We start from the raw sequence: 24,047 nt of genomic DNA, 5'->3' as shown, positions 1-24,047 counted from the left end.
TTGCTGCAAACTGCCTCCATTTCTCATACTCCCATTATCTTTCACCACTAGCTGCATAATTAGAAGATCCATCTTTATTAGTCAAGATCCAGAGCCACAGCTAGATTCATGAGTACAGAAAGGATTCATTTAGATTGGGTGGAGACTTAGAATGACCTAAGTCATCACACGTACTCCAGTCATTTTTTAAAAGATAATTTCACTTCTTTTCCCATTAAATGTCCAAGGATAATAATATAGTTGAGCTCCTGGTTCCACAGTCAATATAATCAGGAGCCATTTCATGCATGGGAAGATACCACTAATTTGAGATCAGCACTTCCCCTGTATCTCCTTGATATTACGGAGCTCAGAAAACTAAGTTGATTCACTATTGGCTCATTGTGGAGTCCTTGGTGCTCTCTGGGTTGTTTGCAAATGTTTCATCTGTAACAGCCACTATGTAGGACAGACAAGCAGAAGACTAGCAGAGTGCATCCATGAACACCAACTAGCAGTCAGAAGACATGATGAAAACTCTTTAATCTCACAACACATGGACAGACTCAACCCCATAGTTTCAATGGTGAAACTGTGAGCATCCTAGACCAAGCTAAATCAAAAAATGCTAGGGAATTCCTGGAAGCTTGGCATACAGACAAATCAATAATCAATAGATACATAGAAATAAATCACATTTATAAACCATTCAAAAGAGACAATAAAAAGCTAAGAAGGAAACAAGACCAGAACACATCCTCTTCATCAGCCTACACTCAGATAAGCAGGGATGAACACCAGACAAACAAGCAGAAAACAATACCCTAATCAAGAAACTACCAAGGAGAAAACCACATCCCCACCAACACTGGCAGGGCAAGCTACTGTATATAAACAGGGAGCAAACCCCACTCCCTTCTAGCACTGATGATGTTACCTAGTTGGGTAATGAAATGTCTGCAAGCAAACAACCAAGCTCAGAGAACACCAAAGACTCCACAGTTCAACCCTGAGCTACAGATATTCTATTGGCCCATTTCCTGGCCATAAGCACTCTATAGGCAGTTTTGCAGGGTTCCTCCAGAACTGTAGCAAAGCCATCTCCCACAGGTGGGAATACTTGTTCCATCCCACCTTCTGGCTTCTAGACCCCCCCCATCTTTCTGCAGCCAAGTTGCTGTGGTGCCATGACACCATGGTCCCAACCTCCCTACTCATTCTGAGGAATGGCTTTCTGACTTCCTTGAACAATCTTTTCCCACTTTGCTGTAAAAGCAAGCTCAGCAAAGAAGAATGAGGGTGGGAGAAATCACTGCTGGCAACACCAGAAGGTTGAACATAGCAGTGGAGATACCCAAGCATGATTTGTAAAACTATCCTGAGTCAAATTATGGACTCATTTTGACCAATAATCTTGATTATGCGTAGAACAGATCTTCAAAATGATGAGAAGCAGGGCTGCAAAAAGATCTCCTAAGATCTTTTGACAGTGGAGATTCTGGACTTTCCTGCAGGCAAAGTATTCTTTCTATCACAATGGTATTGGACCACCTTGATCTCTTAATAGATATCTCTTCCCTCATTAGTTTATCTTTTCCTCCTCTTATATTTTTTCCTTCAGCAAATAAATTCTCTTTCTTTCTCTTAATAGACTGCATCACAAAGTTCGAATCAGGATAACTTTTATTTGATTGCATGCATGCCAACTCAAATTAAGAGAAATTTTTAAATGTCAAGCAATATGTGCACAGTGTACCATCTTAACATGCCATGTAGCTACAAGGGGGATGGGGGTGGGGGGATAATAGGCCCAAAATCTTTAGGCAACTATGCATGTTTCTCCTCAGCTCTGAGATACACTCCATTCCAGCTGAAAAATTTCAGGATCCAATAGAAATATTGCCCATCGTTCTGTATGGCCCTGGGATTCAAAGTAGACCCTATTTTTCAGATTGATTATTCATACTCACCATAAGTCCAGGCAATCCTGGGGGTCCTTGAGGTCCTGGGACACCTTCCTTCCCCTGCCAAAGAGACCCAGACATGTAACTGTGTTGCAATGGATAAAGTGCTTGAACCAGGAAGACCCAAGATCCACTCCCTGCTCAGTACAGTCATTGCAACAGTTCCTGTCTCTCAGCCAGATCTGATGAACTACAGTAGCTTTCTGGGAAGAAAGATCCCCCCCCCCCCGCTCCCTGCCCCTCCAAAAGATTTTCCAAATTTATCACCAAGATCAATTTAGGGGAGAAGGTTTAACTCCAGATGTCTTAAGAAATCTCTGAGAGCCTCAGTGAAACAAGCTTGAAGCTCTTCTAATAGCTTTTTAAATTTTCACCTTCATGGAACCTATCACTCACAGACCCAACTATCTCAGATCCCCTGCCCATCTTTTCCAATGTTCTAGAAGCCCTGAGACCCCTTTCTGTAGGGGTTCTCCTATATTCTGAATGAACAGCAATTCACCTTTTCTCCTGGACTTCCTGGAGGTCCTGCAGGCCCCGGGGAGCCCTCTGGCCCCTAAACAACAATGAGAAAATATGTTGATTTATGGAGAAATTCCTTCTGTTACACATGACAGCCCAGTTTTCATTTACCATCATGCTACATCCCGCAAAACATACATGCTAATTCTGTTGATATAGTGGAGTTCTTGGGGTTCTCTGAGCTTGGTCCTTTTCTTGCAAACATTTCATTACCTGGCTAGGTAACATCTTCAGTGCTAAAATGGGATGGGGCTTGCTCTCTATTTATATACTGTGGCATGCCTTGCCACTGCTGGTGAGGGTGGGGTTTTTGTTTTGCTCCTCTGGTAGTTCCTTGATTAGCATGTGTTTGCTGTTTGATTGTGTGCCTGATGGTGACCTTTGCTTATCTGGGTGATGATTGTGGGTGAGGAGGTGTTCTGGTCTTTTGTTTTCCTTTCTTTTGTCTCTTTTGAATAGTGTGTAGATGTTGTTTATCTCTGTGTGCCTGTTGGTGGCTGCCTTGTCTGAATACCAAGCTTCCAAGAATTCTCTTGCATTTTTGGATTTGGCTTGATCTAAGATGCTGACAGTTTCCCAGTTAAAGCTATGGCTGAATCTGTCCAAGCTCAGAGAACCCCAAGGACCCCACAGTTCAACCCTGAGCTACACATATTCACCTCTATCTGTTGATACAGAATTCCTATCTCTAAACAAGCCTTTTTCTCATATGGCTTGGAGATAACTTTGCACATCAGTGCTGCAACTGTCTTTTTATGGGGTCATCTTATAAAGGTCAGGCCCTCTATCATGGTCCCACATTTGCTACACCTCTAAGTTATGGGCTGTAGGAGTCTATGTGATGCTGCAAGATACTGTGGGACAACATTATTGAATCATCATCATCACCATCACCATCACCATCATCATCTCTGATAGATACAAGACAACCATTTGCTTTGCATTCTGTTACAGGAAGATTAAAAGCAAACAAGCAAATAAAAATCTTACAGCTGGGCCTGGATTTCCAGGGGGACCGATGAAGCCAGGTATTCCAGGATGACCCTGCAGATAAAAACAATATTTATTATACATATTATTTGCACAGTATTGCTCATGTTCTCCTTAAGAACTAAAAGCAAACAACCTATCACCTTAAGTGTGTATCCATACACTGCATAGACCACTTAATCCTTCAGGAGCAGCTCAGATGCATTGATTTCCAAGGTGGTCCTTAGAAAGTGATTTTAGGTTGCACTTAATAGTGAGATCATGCTTGGGTTAAATTAGGTTTAGGTTGAACTTCTGGCATACTGGCCAAAATATGCCCAAACTGGTGGACACTGTCTTTATCATCAGGATGGCAAGTTTCGTGGAGCATGAGTGTGACTAAGGCACATAATCAAGTTTACACCATGTTATCTGTGTTCTACACCAAGTTAAATGTTACCAAGTCTACACCATGTTAAAAAGCACTATGTGAAAGTTTCAACCAAGCAAGGCCATAAATATAGGTAGTGCAACTGAAGAAATTCAAAATATGGATGTGGTTTGCTTCTAGGGTTGTTGTGAGACTTGTCTGTTATGTGCATGAAGGCTGCACCCATGCTTGGCAGTTGAAATAACACTGCTATTTTTCCTCTGCACCACGGGAAATGTAGCAAGAGTGAATGGAAAAGCAATAGGAAGATCCCTTGATTCAATATGCCTGGCAAGGGGCTTTGCAGAATTATAATTCACAAGGGACAAGAGATGATGGTGACCTAAACTTGAATGCAATGCACTTTATGGCAGATAGATTTTGCTGTTGAGCAGGTCCTTGAGAAAAGCATGAAAGTGAGACAGTTTTTGATTTAGTGAAAGCATGGGATAAAATGAATGTTAATTAACTATGGAACTGTTGTATGAATATGGCTGAAGATTGGTTGCTGAATGTAATGAGAGAAGTATATGATAGAAGAAAAGCCTGAATGAGAATAAATGGAATGTTTAACTTATGCTTTGGCATTCGGCAGGGAGTAAATTTATTTGTATGTTTGTTTGTTTATTTATTAAATGTGTATGCTGCCCATTTCCCCCAATGGGTGACTCTGGGCGGCTCATTAAGGATGTGCCTGATGTCCCCTTGGTTGTTGAGTGTATTGATGGATAAATGTATAAGGAATACTTGTGTGATTATATCATAGGTATCTTGGTGGATCCATGAATGCATGTGTACTCTTGGATGCAGAGAATTGTGTGTTTAACAACCTGGCTAATTTGCAGTAAATGTTAGATAGATGGCTGTTTTCTCATACAGAGATATGGATGAGAATTAAATTGTGAAGCAAATATATGAAGGCAGAATGAACAGGACAAAAGTAAGGAGAAGACTAAGAAAGATATAATTGGATGGAGTGCATAACATCCTCAAAAAATAAAAAAGTTGGGATCACTTAAAGAACAAAAGCAATGTATGAAGCATGGAGTAAGAAAGGATGGTTTGCAAGAATAGAAAGACATGGAGAAGTATAGTGCTGGTGTAAACTAGTTTTAGCCATGTTTCCTTTTCTTATTCAGATCCCATGTCTTTAATTTCTTTGGCTATGTTCTACTCTTTACTGCACTCTGCATTATGTTACTTACCCCAAAGGGGCATAGAACAAGGGGTGTGCATACATTTCTGTATACAAACAATCTACCAGCCAAAAAGTTTTGGTTCCAAACTATAAACCACCTTCTTGGCCCTGTTACTACTTTCAGAGAAATATGAGTTATAAAGTATCTCATCTACTTTCATCTTCAGTTGGGTCAATTATTTTCCCCAGGAAAATGGTTTCAACACAATATAGCATGTAGTATTATATTTCCCTTGAGAACATAGCAATAATGATTTCTGAAGAAATAGATACCCTTGTTTGTGTGCGCCTGTGCGTATGTATCAGGAATGCACGTAAATAAAAATACGCATCTGTAATAAACCTGAATTATATTGGTGGTTTTTCTTATTTTTGTTGTGTGTGAAGAACAAAAGCTGGGGGAGTGACAAAGTAACTCTCTGGAAGGGTATTGAAACGTTCCTGGGGACTTAATGTAGCTGCTTCCATTTAAGCAGTAGCTTCAAACTCGCAGGATTGAAGCTTTGCAATTTTAATCCCATTTTGTGAAAAGCAACTTGAAATAGAAGAATATGGGGGTTAGCAAACAGTAAAGGGAGAAAGGGTTTAACAGGTCTCCCTCTGCTTTTTTTTCTCTCCTAATCATAGCACAAAGCCAGAACTCACTTTAACCCCACAGCATATATTTTGGGAAAAATCCATGGCCAGATCTGGACATCTCATGTATAGCATACAAGGGGAAATATTCCATTATTCGGACATCACAACACTGTTGGTTTGCAATGGGTCTGATGACTGAATATGGTGACTTATGTTACAATTAAACTTTTCTGCCACTGCTGCTGAAGAAAATAGATGATCAGGTGGGAGGAAAAAGAGAGATGCTTTGTCTCAGTTTCCTGCCTCCATTCCTTGAGGTTGACAAAATACAAAGAGGTGATACTATGGAGGGACAAGGACCTCTCTTGTATTGTTCCTTCTTTGAAGGCATTATGGCAACATATTTCTAATAGCTGGATCTCTAACCTTTCCAAGGAGATTAGACATAATTAGATTGACTTTCTTAAGGATGCTTTGAAACTCTACAGCACTGTTACCCATCCTCAGCAACTTTTAAGATGCCTTCACTTCAACTACCAGAATGCTGACTGGGAATTCTGGGAGCTGAAGTCCACACATCTTAAAGTTGCTGAGATTGGGAAACACTGCTCTAAAACAATCTCCCTGCTTCTAAACACCAGCTCTGAGGGACAGAGAAGTTTGAAATATTTTTCTCTCTTGTACACTCACCCACGTGTAAACCTGTCTGCAGCATTTGCTATCTGTACTGTTGTGGTGCATCTTAAATGTTTTCTTTATCACAGTGTGCGGCAGAGATTGATAAGCAGCACAAATGGGATGGCAGCTGCTAAATCAAGGCTCTCTTGCTGCAGACCAAGCAAGGCAGATGTTTAGATCTTGCGGGTAAGAGAAGCCCATTAAGGAGATAGAACAAAACTTGCTTTCATTCTTGGCTTGCTAATGCTCTCAGAGGAAATATCAACAGCTATTCTGTCACCATTTTTTCATATAAACATCAAGATTTATCTTCTCTAATAAATTATGTTGTCAGATAACTCAATTCAAAAAAGCCAAATGTCATAGAATAATCTCTCTCCCTCTCTGTCTCTCTCTCTCTCATACACGCACGCACGCACGCATGCACGCGCGCACACACACACACACACATTCTGGATAATATGATACCTTCAAAGGAAATTATTTTTCAGTCTCCTAAATTTTCCTTTCATGTTTTATTACTTATGCAAATCAGATGCCTTACTAATGGCCAGTTCTTCATGTTTATCTTACAACCGATGACTTTCATTCTTACAGATGATGATTATATCTAGAAGCATATGAATATTCTGGTGCGTGCTTGGTGTATAAGTTAATGATAACTCAAAAGCAGGACACAGATCTTTATTTGGGGAGTGAAGAATGGTCAAGTTAGTGATGCGTTGCCTGCTGAATTGTTTCAAGAAATCATGCTGCTTCCTTGTTTTCTCTCACCTGTTCACCCTTCAGTCCAGCCTCACCAGATGCCCCATGAACTCCTTTAGGACCCTAATAAAAAAGAAAGTCCAATAAGATGACTTTGTTTAATGGAAGAGATTTGGAGCATGCCCTCCCTTCTGGACCTAGTGGCATGGGCAAAAACAATGGGTGACAGGTAGTCCCACAAACAGTCTGGTCTAATGCCATGTAGGGCTTGATAGGTGGCAACCAGCACCTTGTATCAGACCCAGAAGCTTACTGGGAGCCAGTACAGCTCACGGAGCATCAGTGTTATATGAGCACATCGAGAGATGCCAAAAGCTGCCTGCACCTCTGCATTCTGGTCCAGCTGAAGCTTCTGAATGCTCTTCAAAGGCAGCCCCACATAGAGTGCATTACGGTAATCCAAGTGGGAGGTGACTAAGGCATAAGGCCTCCCAGTCCAGAATGGATGCATTTCTGAACAAGATGAACCTGGACAAAGGCCCCTCTAGCCACAGTGGCCATCTGCTCTTTGAGCAGGAGCCATGAGTCCAGGAAGGTCCCCAAATAGCACCCCACCTCTGACTGGGGAAGTGCTATGATGACTGGGATTTATGGGGAGTAAAGTCTCCATACAATTGGAGGGCATCAGGTTAGGAGGGCCTGCTCTATTTGATGCATTGTTAGGGTCTGTGCTTAGTTTCACATGGTAGAGTTGTGGCACAGGTAATTCCTTCTTACAGATATAATATCTACTGGGAACAGATGTTCCATGGAAGCCCAACTCACCTTATTTTTCTTCAGCTCAACCTTTTGTGGAGCAAGAATTTTGGAAACCCAATTCACCATATGAATACAAGAAGGTTTCTTTCATGCTAGTTTGAGCATGCCAATGGGGTTAAATTTCTGGAACTGTTTCATGTATTACCTACTTCATCTCTTTTCTTAGAAAAGGTATAGGAGAGATGAACATATTCAGACTGTTAAATGCTAGAATAAATGGGAGTACTTTTGTAGGAAGCAAAACTTGATGGACCTTGAAATTGGAATGTTTTTCTCCTTTGAATAGCTCTTTTCCATTAGTAAAAAGTGTCTTCCCTTCCTATGGCAGATTAGATATCTGGTTTATTTCAAGTATGTATTTTTGGGGAGAAGCAAGGGTCACATAGGAGAGAATGTACATCTTACCTTGGGACCTTCCACCCCTGGAGGCCCAGGGGGACCTCTGAGTCCAGGTTCTCCCTGAAAGAAAACAAAGTTTACAAATAGACATTTTCTAGCCACACAGCTGAATTTCTGTTTCCTTCCATTTTGAAATAGGAAACACACACAAAGGAAAACATGAGCATAGGATGAGCTTCACATTTTTTTCTTTAAAGTCTTTTTTTTTTTCAAATTGCAAAAATGAATGCAGTTCCACACAACCTGAATGCAACACCCACCTCTGTTTGTATTGACCCACATGGTCATCCCTCCTCAAAAATTCTATCAACTGCAACTCTAAGTTTGTTTGTTTGTTATTCATTGATTGATTGATTAGTTTATATGTCTGCCCAATTTGCAGGAGAGGCCCTGGACCACTTATAGTTTGAAGAAAGATGGAAAGAAGGAAAAAATGAAATGAAAAGAAAAGAAAAGAAAAGAAAAGAAAAGAAAAGAAAAGAAAAGAAAAGAAAAGAAAAGAAAAGAAAATTTGGAACAGAAAAAAAAACAGAATAATGGAATAACAAAAATAACAATAATAACAGAAGCAGCCAAAGCCATCCAATACATATTTCATTCAAAGGTCTTATCCCATACTCTGGCCTAATGTTTGGGAGAAGAGCCTGGTCTTTAGGGTCTTGTTGAAAGACAAGTTTGACAATTCTGCCATATATCTTGACATCACCTAAACAGAGTCAAGGAGGACTTCTATCCTAATGATATATAACATCTCCTAGACATTTCTGTGGGGATACATCAGTAATGCAAGCAGGCCAAGGAGACGGCCCAATGAATCACTAATGTGAAGTGCTCAAAGAATTATTATTAATGCAAGAACAAGTATCCTAGCAGAGTTCATGTCTCTCTCTCCCTCTGGGCTGCAGAACATCTACAAGGAAGGACAGCAAGATCTGCAGTGAAGTCTCTTATCCTCCAGGTCTTTCTTACCCTCTTTCCAACTGGGCCATCACTCCCAGGTGGCCCTTGAGGACCTTTATCACCCTTCTGTCCTGGCACTCCAGGGAGACCAGATGGTCCAGGGGGACAATCACTGCAAACATCCTAAGAGAGGAGAATCATGGTGTCACTGAAACAGCAGACAACTCTTCCCAAATGGAAGCCTACCTTGGCTTTACTATACTGAATTATGAATTGTATGTAGGTTAAAGAAGCCTTTGTTTCTTTCTATGGGTCTGTGTGCGCTACACACTTATACTCATGTTTTACTAATGTTTAGGTCATAAACGTTGGAAAGCATAGCTCTTCTGGGATCTTCCTCATAGCTGAGTTAGTGCTATCTACCAGTCCAACTGCCCCCATCGGCAATTGCTATCTTTCCAAATGCAGAATGGAAGTAAATGGGGCTGTCTCTACTTGCAGTGTACAGGGCCTGTAAGGTCAGGAACTGGTGGATTCCCCCAGCTTTCCTTCCTTTTCTCTCCCACCAAACAGCACCAACAGCAGGAAAAACACACCAATCACTCTCCTTAACAAGACTTGGGAATGGGACTTGGGAGGAAGGCAAGTTCTGACAGATGGCTAGACCAACAGGTTTAGCCATCCATCAAAAGTGATTCTGGTTTTGCACAGGTGTTTTGCACGGGCACATTTTGAAGGAGACTGGCTCTTGGTAGATACCAGCTGAAGGCCATGCTCATTTTGAACTTGAGATAAATGCTATTTCAGAATAGCATTATTCCAAAATTTCTTTCAGGCAGGAGATGAGTACCTACACCAGCTCTTTTTGCGTGAACTTTCAAGAAGCACTTTGGCCATTGTGGGAAAAAAGAACCAGGCCTGGATGGCCCTGGGTTGATATTTAGCCTGTTCCAGCAAGCTCATCTTAGGTTGTTTGTACATGCCATTTTACCCATGGAAAATGTGACCTGGAGTATCCAGATATTCAGTGGTCTCAAGTATTTGAAGGAGGAGAACATGAGTGACTTGGGCATCTTCATCCTATTTTTCTATGTCTCCTTGAAATCAAAAGGTATGATATGGATCATCTCCCCCTAGAAGCCTTCAGGGAGAGGAATGTCTCAAGCTACGTGGAGTTGGGCCTGTTTGGTACTTGGGTTGGAGATTTAGTGCGAGATCAGTAGGGAATACCAGAGTCGTGCAGCAGAGTGGGATGTTGAAACCCTCCCCCCCATCAAAAAAGGACAAATGCACCCATGAAGTCCAAGCCAAATGTAAGCTTGACTGGAAAAAGACTTTAATTAAGGAGAGAAGAAGAAAAAAAAGTTAATAAATGTACTTCCTCTGCTCTAGTCAACATCTTCTGCACATCTGCATTTTCTCCTGAGACAATTCTTCTTATATTTTGTATCCATACTGAGTTTTACAAGCATTTATAGATGTTTATGTTTTACGTCAATTCCCCCTGAGGATTAGGACTTTGGATTCCTGGGAAAAGGTCTTACCTTAACTAAGAGACTGATATCATCAGGAGAAAGGAGAGGAGAGGAACCCTAAAAAATAATAATAATAAAATAAACCCCCCTATGTCATTTATGGGAATCATTTCAGAAAGTCTGGTATCAAAGGCAGAACGCAAAAGAGCTTGTGATAGATTATCCACCCACTGACCAAATTACAATGGATCAAGTCTTTCTGAAGGACCACATTCCTGAATCACCTCTCAGTAAAGACGAGAAGCTCTACTGCCACTGATGTAAGTTAAAAGAATGGTGGAAACATCTACAACATAATATGGGTTTCTTCTCAGCTATTCATTCATTGATCCGCAGTAAAGCTATTTGCTTGGAACAAAATTGTTGATTGCTTAATGAAAGGTGCTAATGAAAAGGAAATGAGGAGAAAGAGAGAAAGTTCATGCAGTGACATACTGGCTTTCCTGGTGGTCCTCTTTCCCCTGGATTTCCTGGTAAGCCCTGTAGAGAAAGAGAGAGAAAAAAAGAATGATGTTGTTGCATCCCTTCAATCCAATTACACTCAGATGCACACAGATGCCACGATTTTTCTCTTTACCTGCAATATTTTCCATTAGTAAAAATATTCTCACAATAGTCACATTCATATAAGTAGCATGATTCAGAAAGTTATGAGAACTTCACAATCCATAGAAGAAAGGCTTCTTGTTGTCAATGTGTGTGTGTGTGTGTTCCGTTTTCACTTAGAAATTTCTGCAACAGATGCTGACATTCAGGGGTTTCTGTCGAATTCTGGTGACATGATCCTAGAATAATCTGGGTGGATGTTTTAAAAAAGGCCTTGGAGGTCACATGGGGGCAATAGATTGACCATTTCTTTTCTCATAAAAAAGGGGAAAAAAACCCTGAAATCTTCCCACCTGGTCTTTGAAAAGAGAAGGGATCTTACTTATAGCTTGTCAGCTAATGCATCAGTCATCTTGCGTAAAAGTTGAAAGCGGAGTTTTGGAGCATCAATTCTACCTCCTACTTCTCTCTGTCTATATTTTCCTTTCCTTTTTTACTGCTGGCTGATTACTGTAATTGTCTGTCTCTATGTTGCTGAGCTAAGCTAGAACAGGAGACACAACCAAGAAGGAATTCACTGATTATTTCCTTCTGTAAATTTGCATCATTCTATGCTTCCATCTCCCTTATAAACAGAAAAGAAAGATTTCTAGAAAGCAGTTACTGCTGATTGAAACCCTGGAAAAATGAGGTATGAACAAAAGTTACTCTTAGAATCAGTCACCTAGAACAACCTTGGACATTATAAAACAGATCCAGTATCAGATGGATTCTTAATGGTTAATCACACAGTATCTTCAGGTGGGATTGTTAGAGTCTTGAGAATTTTTTCCCCTTCGCTCAAGCCTTCCTTTTCTTTAACACAGGGAGTTGACTGTATTTATTGATTATATGGATTGCTTTATCAGTATTGCATTACTGAAATGGTTTCATTACGTCTTATGGTTTAACGTGGTTTAATTTGTACATTGTTGAGGGATTACTTCACCGACAAGCTATTCAGGAATGTTTTCAAATACCCAATTAGAAGAGCTTTCAGAATTTGTATAAAAGTTAATCAAAATCACACATTGAGCGACGGTGACTTAGTCATCCATTATCTTTTTCGCATTTTCCATTGACATTTTGACTCAAACATTTCATGAAAATATTCTTATATAGGTCCTAGCAGGAAGAGAAATAGAAACTGGTATGTTTGTGTGTGTGTGTGTGTGTGTGTGTGTGTGTTAGTTCTGGAGGGATAAGGCAAAATACACTTCCTCTAGTATAATTATTTCTGACCAACAATGCATTGCATTTCACAAATTAACAAACCATCCATCTTTTTACTTACATCCTGGCCAGTCTGCCCAGGGGGACCTTGGATACCTGGTAAACCTCGGGGACCCTGGTGAAACAAGGAGAAGAACTTGATGCATGATGTCAATGCTTACATACCACATTCCTCTACATTAAGGATGGAGAAATTTATTTGGGCCAAGAGTTATCCTTCATCTTCAACAGCATTCCAAATAGTTGTAGAAGAGATATGAATGAATGAATGAATGAATGAATGAATGAATGAATGAATGAATGAATGAATGAAGTCATTGATGTATGCTTCAGTATAAATAATATTATTACTCTCTGGTCATGTATTTAATAATTCCCCTTCCCTCACATTAAAATTACAGTTTGGTAACAATTCTGAAGGTTTCTGTAGGCTGCCATGTGGTTCTGAGTCCTCATATACATCTCTGATTTAGGGAGAAAATAACTGATGCCCAACACATAACAGATACATAACAGAATCCGACACGTGGTCAGATTTATTCCTGTGAAATAATTTGTGTGTATGTCTATACACTAAACACACCTAGATCTTCACCTGTTTTGCTTCTCTCTATTGCCCAGATAGCATCTGCAGAGTAAAAACAGAGGTTATGCTGCTCTGTTGTCTTTGTGTGATGTTTTCACCACAACAACCATTGTTACTGTGATATTCAGCAATGCTTCTATAGAAGTCTCTTACCTCACCCTCTCAAGTGAGTTGAAACTGAAGTAAAGCTAATGATGCTTCAGAGAATCACAGGAAATGATTGTTCTTAACAAGATTGTGACATAAAACCGTTAGATCATGGTGGCCAGCCACCCCTACTTTAAAATTTGTCCATCTTCATAAATCATTTCTTCTTCTTTTGCAGAGCCCATATCAATATGGAATTCCTTCTAAAAGGTAGTGTATTCACCCACCCACCCTTATTCGAATGCATTAATTTAAGTCCTACCCTTTGGCAGAGCAGAAGGCAAATTTGCTCCAGAATCTATGTGATGACCCTTCACCTATTTGAAACATGGATACCATATCATTTCTTTATCGTCCTTTTTTTCCTAAACTGTAGGCAAATCATTTAAGTTATTTTCACAGGCGTTGGCTTTACTGAGGTCATACGGTATAATCTCATACTTCTAGTAAGCAATATTATATGTAAAAGCTTTCTTTTATAAAATTTCCTGATACATGTAGAAGAAACCATGCCAAGGAGAAGATGAGGATAAAATCCATCATTCAGACAAGCTTGTCTTCTACATATAGGAGGTTTTTCTAATGGGGATGAATCACACATAACACTCTGACCCCTAGCTTCTGAAAATGCCTTCTATCTAAAGAGGTACCATCATATTCACTAGCAGCAAATGAACAGAGCATGGAAATGGAGGTGATCAGAAGTGAGCACAGTTTTTCTTTCATGAATCCCATCATAATTCAATCCTTAGGCATTCTGCTCAAAATGCTGCCCGGCAGCCCATGCTCACCAGAAGTTGTGGAAGGTGTGAGGGCCGGGAGATCTGTAGATCATAAGCGATATCATAAGGTAGGACATTTGGGAGTGTACAGAATAGAATCAAGGAGTCGATATGTCTATATTAACCAATACTGTATATATCTGAATTTTCTACCATCACTAGCAGACCAAAAGGTGATATAGTAAGGGAGCACATAATCATCTTTCCATCCCATTTCCTATCACATACTGCATATAAATAGAAAGACCTACTGTACCGGTGGCCCTTTGTCTCCCGGAGGTCCCACAGGTCCCTGAAAATACATTGATAATAATCATTCACATTAGTTTTAATGGAGATAATGAATAACATAAATACAGCTAGGCACATAACATCAAATGAATATTACAACTAGGACAAATTCTGAAATTATATGTTAATCAGTAGATATAGTTGTCTAAAAGAACCTCCTTAAATTTCTGGCTAACTGTTGTGAAAATTAGTTATAATTAGTTACAGATTTTTAAACATTCAGGTTGGAGATGTAATTTGAAGACAATCTGATTAAGCATCTGAACTGAATTGACTTTCCAAATAAAATCCAGAAGTCTGTTTAAATCATCAACTCAGATGTTTCCAAATTGATTTGGATGCTCCTACACATGAGCAGAAATAGTCCCCCCCTCAAAAAAAACCAATTTGACAATGTAGTAGGAATGACTAAATCAAATGGAATTTATTTTGCAAATCTAATCAATGATTTGAATCAGAATTTGATAGATTCTCCCAGGGATAATGTTTGGTCTCTTTTTGCTTTATCTGTGGTAAATTTTCTGCATTACAGTTTTAATCTTACAGTTAATGATGCCATTTGCTTGGTTTTTAATATTAATGCTACCACTGATAATAATAGAAGCTACCTGGAAAATGTTAAAGATGCAGGATAAAAAAGGAATAAATAGTCATAGCAAATCCTTTATCAGTCAGATAATCAGCATCGTTGTTTTGTTCTGGTGGAGATGCAGAGAGATGCATAGGTAACTCAATAATAATGTGTGTGAATATCCTCCTTGCTCAGATCACAATGCCAAACATGATCCACTTTTCAAAGACTCTTTGAGGTTCATCACAGATTAAAGGGCAATATGTTTCGTACTTACTGGTGATCCTGAAAGTCCAATGCCTGGGACTCCTCTGTCTCCTGGTTGTCCTGGAACACCTGGGGCACCTCGATCTCCCTAACAAAGACAGGTTAATGTATGTTTCAATAAAGGAATTTGTTTTCTAGACCTATTGTGATGACCATGTTATATCCATCTTATGTTAGGACATAGTCTTCTCCTCATGGTCTCGTTGGATTATGAGTTATGAGGAGAATGAAAGGAAATATGTGATTCTACTCCTTTTCAAAAGTACTTATCAAATTTAGACTGTGTATTAAATATTTCCAAGTTATTATTAATGTACAGCCAGTTTGGTGTAGTGGCCAAGGCACCAGGCTAAAAACCAGCAGACTGTGAATTATAGTCTCATCTTGGGCATGAAGCCATCTGGGTGACCTTGAGCCAGTCCCTCTCTCTCAGCCCTAGGAAGGAGACAAGGGCAAACCACTTCTGAAATCTTGCCAAGAAAAGTGCAGGGACTTGTCCAGGCAGTCACCAGGAGTCAACAGTGACTTGAAGGTACCCTCCCTCCCACAAAAAAAATGGCTGTCAAGGATTCTGACTGGGTTATTCATTTGAGTGTGAAATTCATCCTGCTAGATGCTAGAGAAAAAGGAAAGAAATAAAATAAAGAAATAGAAGTAGGGATGGATAGATTGGATTAAAATGATTTTTACTTGGTGTTTCATCTTTCCACTTTTAAAGCAATTCCATCTCGTTCCTATATTTCATTTTTATTTCTACAAAGAGTTGTACAAATATAAAGAGTTGTACATTCAGGCACTTTACATGAATGTCTCTTTAAACATACTTTTTTGCAAATAATTTCCCCTAAAATGATTATGTATACTTTCCTTACTGGGCAAAAAGGATAGAATACATCATCATCATCATTTCCTTCTTTCTCTTTTAATTTCTAAACTACTGCAAAATTTAGGAGAAAAAATAATTTTGTTCCAGTTCCTATATAGGTTTGGTGAACTGTTATAGTATTTGGATATGGCTACACTGAAATGTAAACAAAATGAATTTATCTTGCATTGCTATGAACATATAAGATCCATATTTCACCATAGTGAAAGCGCTGAATTTATTTGACAATGCATGATGTAACTGAAAAATTATCACAAAGATGAAAGATTTACACTATTCCTTTTCATATTTTAAAGCAGGCTGTATCTATTACTACTCAAGCTCCACATAAAAATAGAATGGAATCCAAACTAAATCATTCAGCCAAAGTTCAAATTTGTGCAAAATTTAGTTTCAGCTGTGATGAAACCATTCACCTTTAAAACAATATTTGCATTAACAAACTTTTCTTTGAAATGGCTTTCTATCTTGTAATTAAAAATAGGTTCCAGTTTAAAAAGAGGACACTCAAATTTCATTATCAGCCCCCAAATGTTGTATAGCTGTATGTTGAATGTTGTCCTCTATTACAAAATTAGGGCTTTTCTGCATTGCATCTGTCAGCTGTTTCTCTTCCATGTGTAAATGGTTGCAAATGAAGTTGGTTTAAGAATCCTTTTCCAGATTTCAATCCCTTCCTCCATTTTGCTACAATGATGGCCAGGCATTTTGTACTACTATAATCATAGTCCCTGACTGATGGATTCCCCTCTCTTCCCCCACAGATGGAAGGTTTTTCTGAAAACTGGTGAAAAAAAGAAGGGCAACAGTTTCATAGCATTTCCTATCCCTTGGCCTGAAAAGGAAACTTGACAGAACTCTTGGAAGGAAGGAAGGAAGGAAGGAAGGAAGGAAGGAAGGAAGGAAGGAAGGAAGGAAGGAAGGAAGGAAGGAAGGCAGGCAGGCAGGCAGGCAGGCAGGCAGGCAGGCAGGCAGGCAGGCAGGCAGGCAGGCAGGCAGGCGTAATGTCCAACTTTTCATGGCCAGAAGCCCAGCAGTGACCAGAGATGGACTGAACAGCATTGTTCGCAGCAGCAGAGGTGGGAAAGCACTACATGTGATGCAGAGATCATGTCTGAGCAATGTAGGGGCAAACCGATGACATCCTCCATTCCTGTCCTCCTGAAATAATCTGTGGCCAGTCTTGTTCCTCTCCAAGCAGGAAATGCAGATCAGTCCTTAGTGTATAATAGAATGGCCAAGCAGATGCTTACCTTATGCCCAAAGGGTCCAGGTAAACCTGGTGGACCTCTTTCACCCTAGAAAAGTACACAAATGTAAAAGATATCAACATGATCTTCCCGACTGGAAAACCAGGCTCCATACATCCATTTATTAGACCTCTGAAAAAGAACATGAATTCCAGCTGTGGGTCTGCTCATCCTCAAGAACAGAGATGTGGCGAACCCATTTACAAAGGGCAAATCATAACTCCTAAACCTGGGGTAATATATTGCAAAGAAACTCTCAATTCAACAGAATTTGGCTGCAATGGAGAACACTTCTGTTTGGACATTCTCCCCTGAAATAATGGACAAGTTTATTCAAAATAGTCTGGATAGGGCACTTATATTTACATTAAATTTCGTTATATGTATGTCATTAGAGAAATTACATAAATTAATGCAGTCAACATACAGTACTTTCGAATTTAACAGACATTCGGAAGTAATATATAGCACCCCCAAATGGTCCATTATATTGAGGTGTACTATATTACTATGTACAGAATACATGGTATTCCCAAAGAAATGCGTACTTTGATTGCTTGACTTGATAGTCCAATTCATATAACAGACAAAGACGATGCCACGCAGATGCACAAACTACTCAAACCACGTCAGCCAACCAACATGTTGTGTTCTGTCAACTAAGCCATGAAGTTCGACTTAAGGACAGACCTTGCGAACAAAACTCGTTCTTAAACTAGGGACTACCTGTATTCTTAAGAAACCTAATTAGGAGGAATTCAGCTTTGAATCGAGGAAATTATTTTACCTGCATAATAGAGCCCCTTTCTGGAATGTTCATGAATGTTTTAAGTTTAAGGAAGTAATTACATGGCCTCTTTTGGAAGGAGGACATATCAAAGGTACTTTCCCTTCCTACGTGCCACTCCCTCAAATTCCTTTAGGCTTCCCCTGGTAGTTTTGTTTGCTTCATAAAAGCCTAGTTAATATGTAATCTGCAATCTTCCAATAGTTACCTTGCTTTTAGAGTCTATTGTATGGGGTGCTTAAGAAATTCTCTTCCTCCAAATTTACACATAGATTCTGTTTGCACATATCACGCTTGGTTAATTTTAACTTTACTTAAGTTTGTGTATGTGTATGTGTAGGTATGGCTTAATAACTTGTACAAACCCAACCTATTGGATTAGTTGATGATTCAGTGTACTCCATGAACCCAGAAAATCAGCTAAGTCAGTCACTAAATCACCGGCAAACACAGTTGTTGGATTACAAAGAAGATTGCCTAATTGTGTTTGCAGAGTACCCCTGAGCACCCAAGCTTTTGGGCTTTCATGGGTAATTTCACCATTTGTTCAACATACTGTATTGTCTTCCCGATGCAGAAGGATATATGTGATCTAATCAAATTAAAGGATGAAGAAGGATATAGGTGATCCAATCAAATGAAAACTTGACACAAATAAATAATAGTAGCAACATTTCTGACATAGTCCTTTAATATGCTTTTTCCTCATAGTATGTTCCTGGCATGTTCCTAAACAGTTCATAGGAGAAGAGATGCCAGCTGAAAATGCAGCTATTACATTAAAAAAACAAAAAACTGATTCAGGTAAACCAATGACAAAGTAGAGAATACTGTAGAATACAATTACAACTCACAAAACAAAAAGTAAACTGGGTTGATCAGATCATTCCAACTATGGCAAGTATCTGCTTACATAAATAGTTTAGGAATTGGATTTACCCTTTCTCCATCTCGACCCTTTCCAGGTAATCCAGGTTCTCCAAGAGCTCCTCGTTCACCTGGAGGTCCAGGTGGACCTGCTTTTCCTTCCTTGCCAGGATCTCCCTGCAGAAAGGACAGTGGGACTAGGTGATGATTAGGAGAGGCTACGAGACAGGCAGTGCCTGTTACCAATTTTATTAATCAACTTCTGCAGTTTTCACTCAGACTGGCAGTGACTATGGATTGCACACCACCTGCTCCTCCTATATAGAGAACCCAAGGAAAAAATCTAGAACTTTCTCCTAAAGACCTTGTGGAAACCAATCTAAGCACTTTAGTATTTGGATTGCAAACACTTCTTTACATCACATGCATTTTTAATAGCCTCTTTGTACCAGCTTTCCTTCAAGGATGGAATTCCTTCTCTTTATCCATCCTTTATCCACCCTACCTGCATGACAAGGAAATAGACACTAAAATGACCACGAATGAGGAGCTCTTTGTCATTTTCTTCATGTTCAAGGAGAGGGTGTAGGCCACTTGGGGAACACATCCTTAAGTGGTCTTTGGCAAGTGGTCTTTATTTTGTGCTCTACTATAATCTCCCTTTCTTTCCCCAGGTCTGAAATGCCTCATTGGTGCTAAATCCCCAAACTGACCTGGAAGATTTGGATATGCCCTAACTTTTCACTACCATCTACATGGCTTTGAAGGTAATGGCACAGGAGTGATGCAGGAAACATTGGCCAAGAACAGTGATCATTCTTAACAAGCCATGATGACCTCAAACACACACACATTTGTGTGATGATGTCATTCCAAACGGCACAAATATATAATGAGTTCATGACTCTAAATATGCAGGTCGTGCCATTTGCATGATGAGATCATCAGACACGTGTCCTCATTTGCCTTCCCTTATCATCCCTGCAGAAGCCCATGGCTTAGTGGAACCAGTATCGTAACAGCACATGATTTCAGGACTTGTAAATCGAAATCCTAAGCCCCCTTCATTGCAGGCACTTGGCTGCCCATGTAGAGGCTAGCAAGAGTAAGTACGTATCATGGATTTCTCTGATTCTGAGGTTGAAGAGGCAGATTTTCAGGCAGCAAATATGCATCAGCCACCTGGGAATGACAACTCAGACCCAATGCAAATGAATACCAATTTGGAGAATAAGGAGTTGAATCTTCAACTCTGGAGCATGCAGACCCTAAAACACATTGCTAGTTAAGGAGGGCTAAGCAGGCTAATATTGGCATACCTCCTTGAAAGGAGGAGGATTAAATCCTCTAATTAGGCAAGGGCTCAAACTCCATCAAGTCCCTTCCTCTTTTGGAAACAGCTTTCTACTACCAGACCTGCATTCCTCTGGCTTCACATTCTTGGTTTCTCCTGATTCCTTGTCCTATAAGTAGTTGTTTGGTTTATAATCCCTGGACTGGATATTGTGACTTCTTTGGCCTGAGACCAGTGTTTCTCAACCTTGGCAACTTTAAGATGGGTGGACTTCAACTCCCAGAATTCCCCAGCCAGCAATGAAGTCCACCCATCTTAAAGTTGCCAAGGTTGAGAAACACTGCCCCATACGATCAGACTGCAACAGACTTTCTCTTCTCGGCTGTGTTTAAACCACAGCTACAAACTACAAGACGGGGTATCTTCTCTATGGAGCTTTCTCTGCCTAATTTACAGCCCACAGCTCTAACATTATCTGCTACGGCTCAGCTAATAAAACTGTTAGAAGTATACTAGTTGCTACCCCGCTTGCTGCTGTTCAGCCTACTACAGGAGAGTATTGGACACACACAACATCAAGTGGAAGAGATACAAGCGTGTACAGGTAAATCCTTCAAATAATGCATAACACGGATTACATATTATTTAAGCAGTATCTTCAGCAAGCCCCGGTGATGCCCAAATGATAACACAAACATGGTAATTGCATCACGCAACTGCTACTGTTATGTACTAACATCACAATGTTTGATGCAAGTACATAAGACATGGCATTTGATGATGTTATAATTGTTTCAACATTTACCCCTCACCCTTTCCCTCCTGCTAATAGTCATTACACCTTAGCTGTGGATCCAGCTTTTCACCTGTTCTCCTTTTGGTCCATCACTTCCTGGCTGACCAGGGCCTCCCGGTATACCCTGTAAAGAAAAAATATATGCAACAATTCCAACTTTGCTTTGGAACAGGGGGATTGTGAATTGTATGGGCTTGATTTAGGCAAGTGAAGGGTTAAACAGATTATTTGCAACCATACACATGAAACGAGTTTCATGCTTATTTTTCTCCTGAGATGATAATGCTCCTGAGATATCAGAGTATTTCAGAAGCTTCATGTTTTTCACTGGAAGGCAAACATGGAAATTGTTGGCATCATCATTTTAACTTTCGTGAATATTATATCATGGAAATGTTATTAAATATTCCACGTGTATTTCTTTATAACACTTGTGTATCACTTCCCATTAACAATATCGCAAAACTGTTTATAATAAATATTTGTAAGCTATATTGTAGAACAAAGGCAGCCCTTTTTCATCCAAGAGCAATTAGAAACAGCCTTGCAGCTGCATGTTGAAGTAAAATATAGCTTTGTGTCTTTTATGTTTACAATGGAGCTCAATTCATTTTCAGAGAATCTGACCCTCCTTCAAAAAGAGTGAAACAAAAGCCCATCTCTCTTTGGAAGCAGAGAGAAAAGAGATAAGAAACAGCAAGGATCATTTTGTACAGAAAGTTCCTGTTCTTTTTTTGGAAAGATGACTTGTTCCCATGAAATGGCACCAAGTTGAAACAGCAAGAGAAATATCTCAGAGCACCTTGAGGAAACATGTTCCTTGCAGTTATGTTAGAGAAGGTAGATTCCAACTGTGTGTTAGGAAAAACTTCTGAACCCTAAGAACAGTTCAACAGACCACAAGAAAGGTGTTGGGCACCCCTTCCTTAGATGAGTTGAAGCAAAAATCTAGACAGCTACCTATCCAGGATCCTTGTACTGGCATTTCAGCAATGAGTAGAACAGTGTTTCTCAACCTTGGCCAGTTGAAGATGTGTGGACTTCAACTCCCAGAATTTCCCACCCAGCCATCCTGGCTGGGGAATTCTGGGAGTTGAAATCCACACATCTTCAACTGGCCAAGGTTGAGAAACACTGGAGTACAGGATTGGATTCAGTGGCCTCAGTGGCCCCTTTGAATCCTAGATTTTTATGATTCTATGAAGTCTAATAAAGCTAATGGAGTTTCTCCAAATATCTGGCCATTTTCATCAAAGCCTACTGATAGATTCCCAGCTTGTTGGCACATTTTCAGATGCAATAGTTCCCAAATGCCAGTACAATGCACCCTTGCTCCTGTATTTAACTAATAAGGCAGAAACAGCAGGTCTCAAGGGAGAAGTCGTGCAAGTTATGGGTGCAGTGGATGGGGGTAAAATTACACCCCCTTCAAATGTGATGAACCTGAGCCATCAGGAAAGCCAGTGGTTATTCAGCTGGTGATCACATTCAGAGCTACTCTTCTGTCACCTAAGTAGCTGTTTCCTTGACATTGTTTACGCACCACATTTCCAGGCAAACCGCGTGGTCCAGGGGGTCCTGCAGGTCCAGGGGTACCCTGTTGAAATAAATCATAGCCACAGTTTTGAAGAATATTTGGTGCTTAAACCTGACTTTTATGTAAAGTCAGTCTCAATGTTATTTAATTTTTTAATTTTTAAAATTTATTTATTGAAATTAATTGGCCGCCCAACTCCCACAGACTCCCCCCATAAACAAAAGAAAGGAGGCGACTCTTACGTAGCCTTCATGCTATGCTCGTTCGCTATATTTATTCACTGTGTCTCTTCCCAATATCAATACTGCAATGACATTTAGATGAAATTCTACAAGCTTTGCAAGTCAACACATACGTGTTGAATAAGGGAGAATTTCCCAGTTCAGCCATACTAAATAGTCCAGGAGTATATTTCTCATTAAAAAAAAAAAATTGGTTGGGGAGTCTCTTTTTACAGTTCTGATTACACATTAAGTATGAACTAATGCTATGTCTAAAATGTGTTTGCAATTTCTGTGTCCCTGAGGCTTCCATTTTATTATAATATTCTCAGGGTGCTTTGAGTATTTCATTTTAATTTCCTGATGGGATTTTTGAACGTACTTGATTGTTGCTGGTAGTAAAGGATGTTGCTGCTGCTCTTTTTATAGTATTAGTAATACGACTACTACAATTACATAACTTTCTATTGATCTTTAATCTCCCTGGCTGTTTCAAATTGGGAAGCAGAAAGAGCCACCCCATGAGGTCTTCCTGCAGGATTGAATGGAACTGTAGGAACCCAGGGAGGTTGCAGACCACAGAAGAGATAACTGTGCAAATTAAAAAAAAACAGCCCATTCACTTGTACACCAGTGGCCACCTCACAATACCTCAGATACCCCTGTTGCCCATGTTCAAAAACAACACATCCAGTTGGCCAGTGTATGACACAGAATGCTAAACTAGATGGGCTCCTTCGCCTAATCCAGAAAAGCTCTTGCGTTATTGTTGGTTGCACAGTCAGTCAGATGTTTAGACTGGATTTGGCATTTTTATCCACCTATCAAGTCCTTCCCAAGGACCTGGGATAGGCAGATGTTGTTGTTTGATGGTGTTAAAGGTATTGTGCAGGATATAAGCTGTTCCAAGTTAAGCTGCCTTTTGCAATTGACTGATGGTGATTTTGTCAATGCCAATGGTCTTCAAGTGGTGCTCCAGATGTTTTGGGATTGCATGTAAGGCACCTATAACTATCAGTACTATCTTTGCTTTCTTTTGCCATAGTTGTTCTACTTCTATTTGCAGGTCTTTAGGTTTTGTGATTTTCTCCAGTTCTTTCTCTTCTCTTCTGCGGTCTCCAGGTATTGCAATGTCCACTATCCAGACTTGTTTGTCTTATCAACAATTGTTAAGTCTGGGGTGTTGGGTGGCAGGTGCTTGTCTGTTTGAATTCTAAAGCCCCAGAGCACTTTTGCTTCTTCATTTTCTGTTACTTTGTCTGTTTTGTGG

General features: G+C 39.9%; 1 protein-coding gene across 1 annotated transcript in view; it reads right to left on the bottom strand.

Moving 5' to 3' along the window:
- Positions 1–24,047, bottom strand: part of COL22A1 (collagen type XXII alpha 1 chain) — a 173,695-nt gene that overhangs the window by 26,866 nt on the left and 122,782 nt on the right. The window contains exons 37-51 of the mRNA XM_088148939.1: positions 22,563–22,616; positions 21,090–21,143; positions 19,002–19,106; positions 17,279–17,323; positions 15,150–15,227; positions 14,267–14,302; positions 12,557–12,610; positions 11,113–11,157; positions 10,687–10,734; positions 9,212–9,325; positions 8,249–8,302; positions 7,094–7,147; positions 3,456–3,509; positions 2,446–2,499; positions 1,950–2,003 (exon numbers count right to left, since the gene is read on the bottom strand). Of these exons, the coding sequence (XP_088005065.1) occupies positions 1,950–2,003; positions 2,446–2,499; positions 3,456–3,509; positions 7,094–7,147; positions 8,249–8,302; positions 9,212–9,325; positions 10,687–10,734; positions 11,113–11,157; positions 12,557–12,610; positions 14,267–14,302; positions 15,150–15,227; positions 17,279–17,323; positions 19,002–19,106; positions 21,090–21,143; positions 22,563–22,616 (903 nt within the window). The remainder of the gene's footprint in view (positions 1–1,949; positions 2,004–2,445; positions 2,500–3,455; positions 3,510–7,093; positions 7,148–8,248; positions 8,303–9,211; positions 9,326–10,686; positions 10,735–11,112; positions 11,158–12,556; positions 12,611–14,266; positions 14,303–15,149; positions 15,228–17,278; positions 17,324–19,001; positions 19,107–21,089; positions 21,144–22,562; positions 22,617–24,047) is intronic.

This window comes from Python bivittatus, unplaced genomic scaffold (genome assembly GCF_059951505.1).
Source record: "Python bivittatus isolate LINGU-HERP-01145 unplaced genomic scaffold, Pbiv_v1 ctg000590_np1212, whole genome shotgun sequence".
NCBI lineage: Eukaryota > Metazoa > Chordata > Lepidosauria > Squamata > Pythonidae > Python > Python bivittatus.
This window is presented reverse-complemented; position numbering and strand designations above follow the sequence as displayed.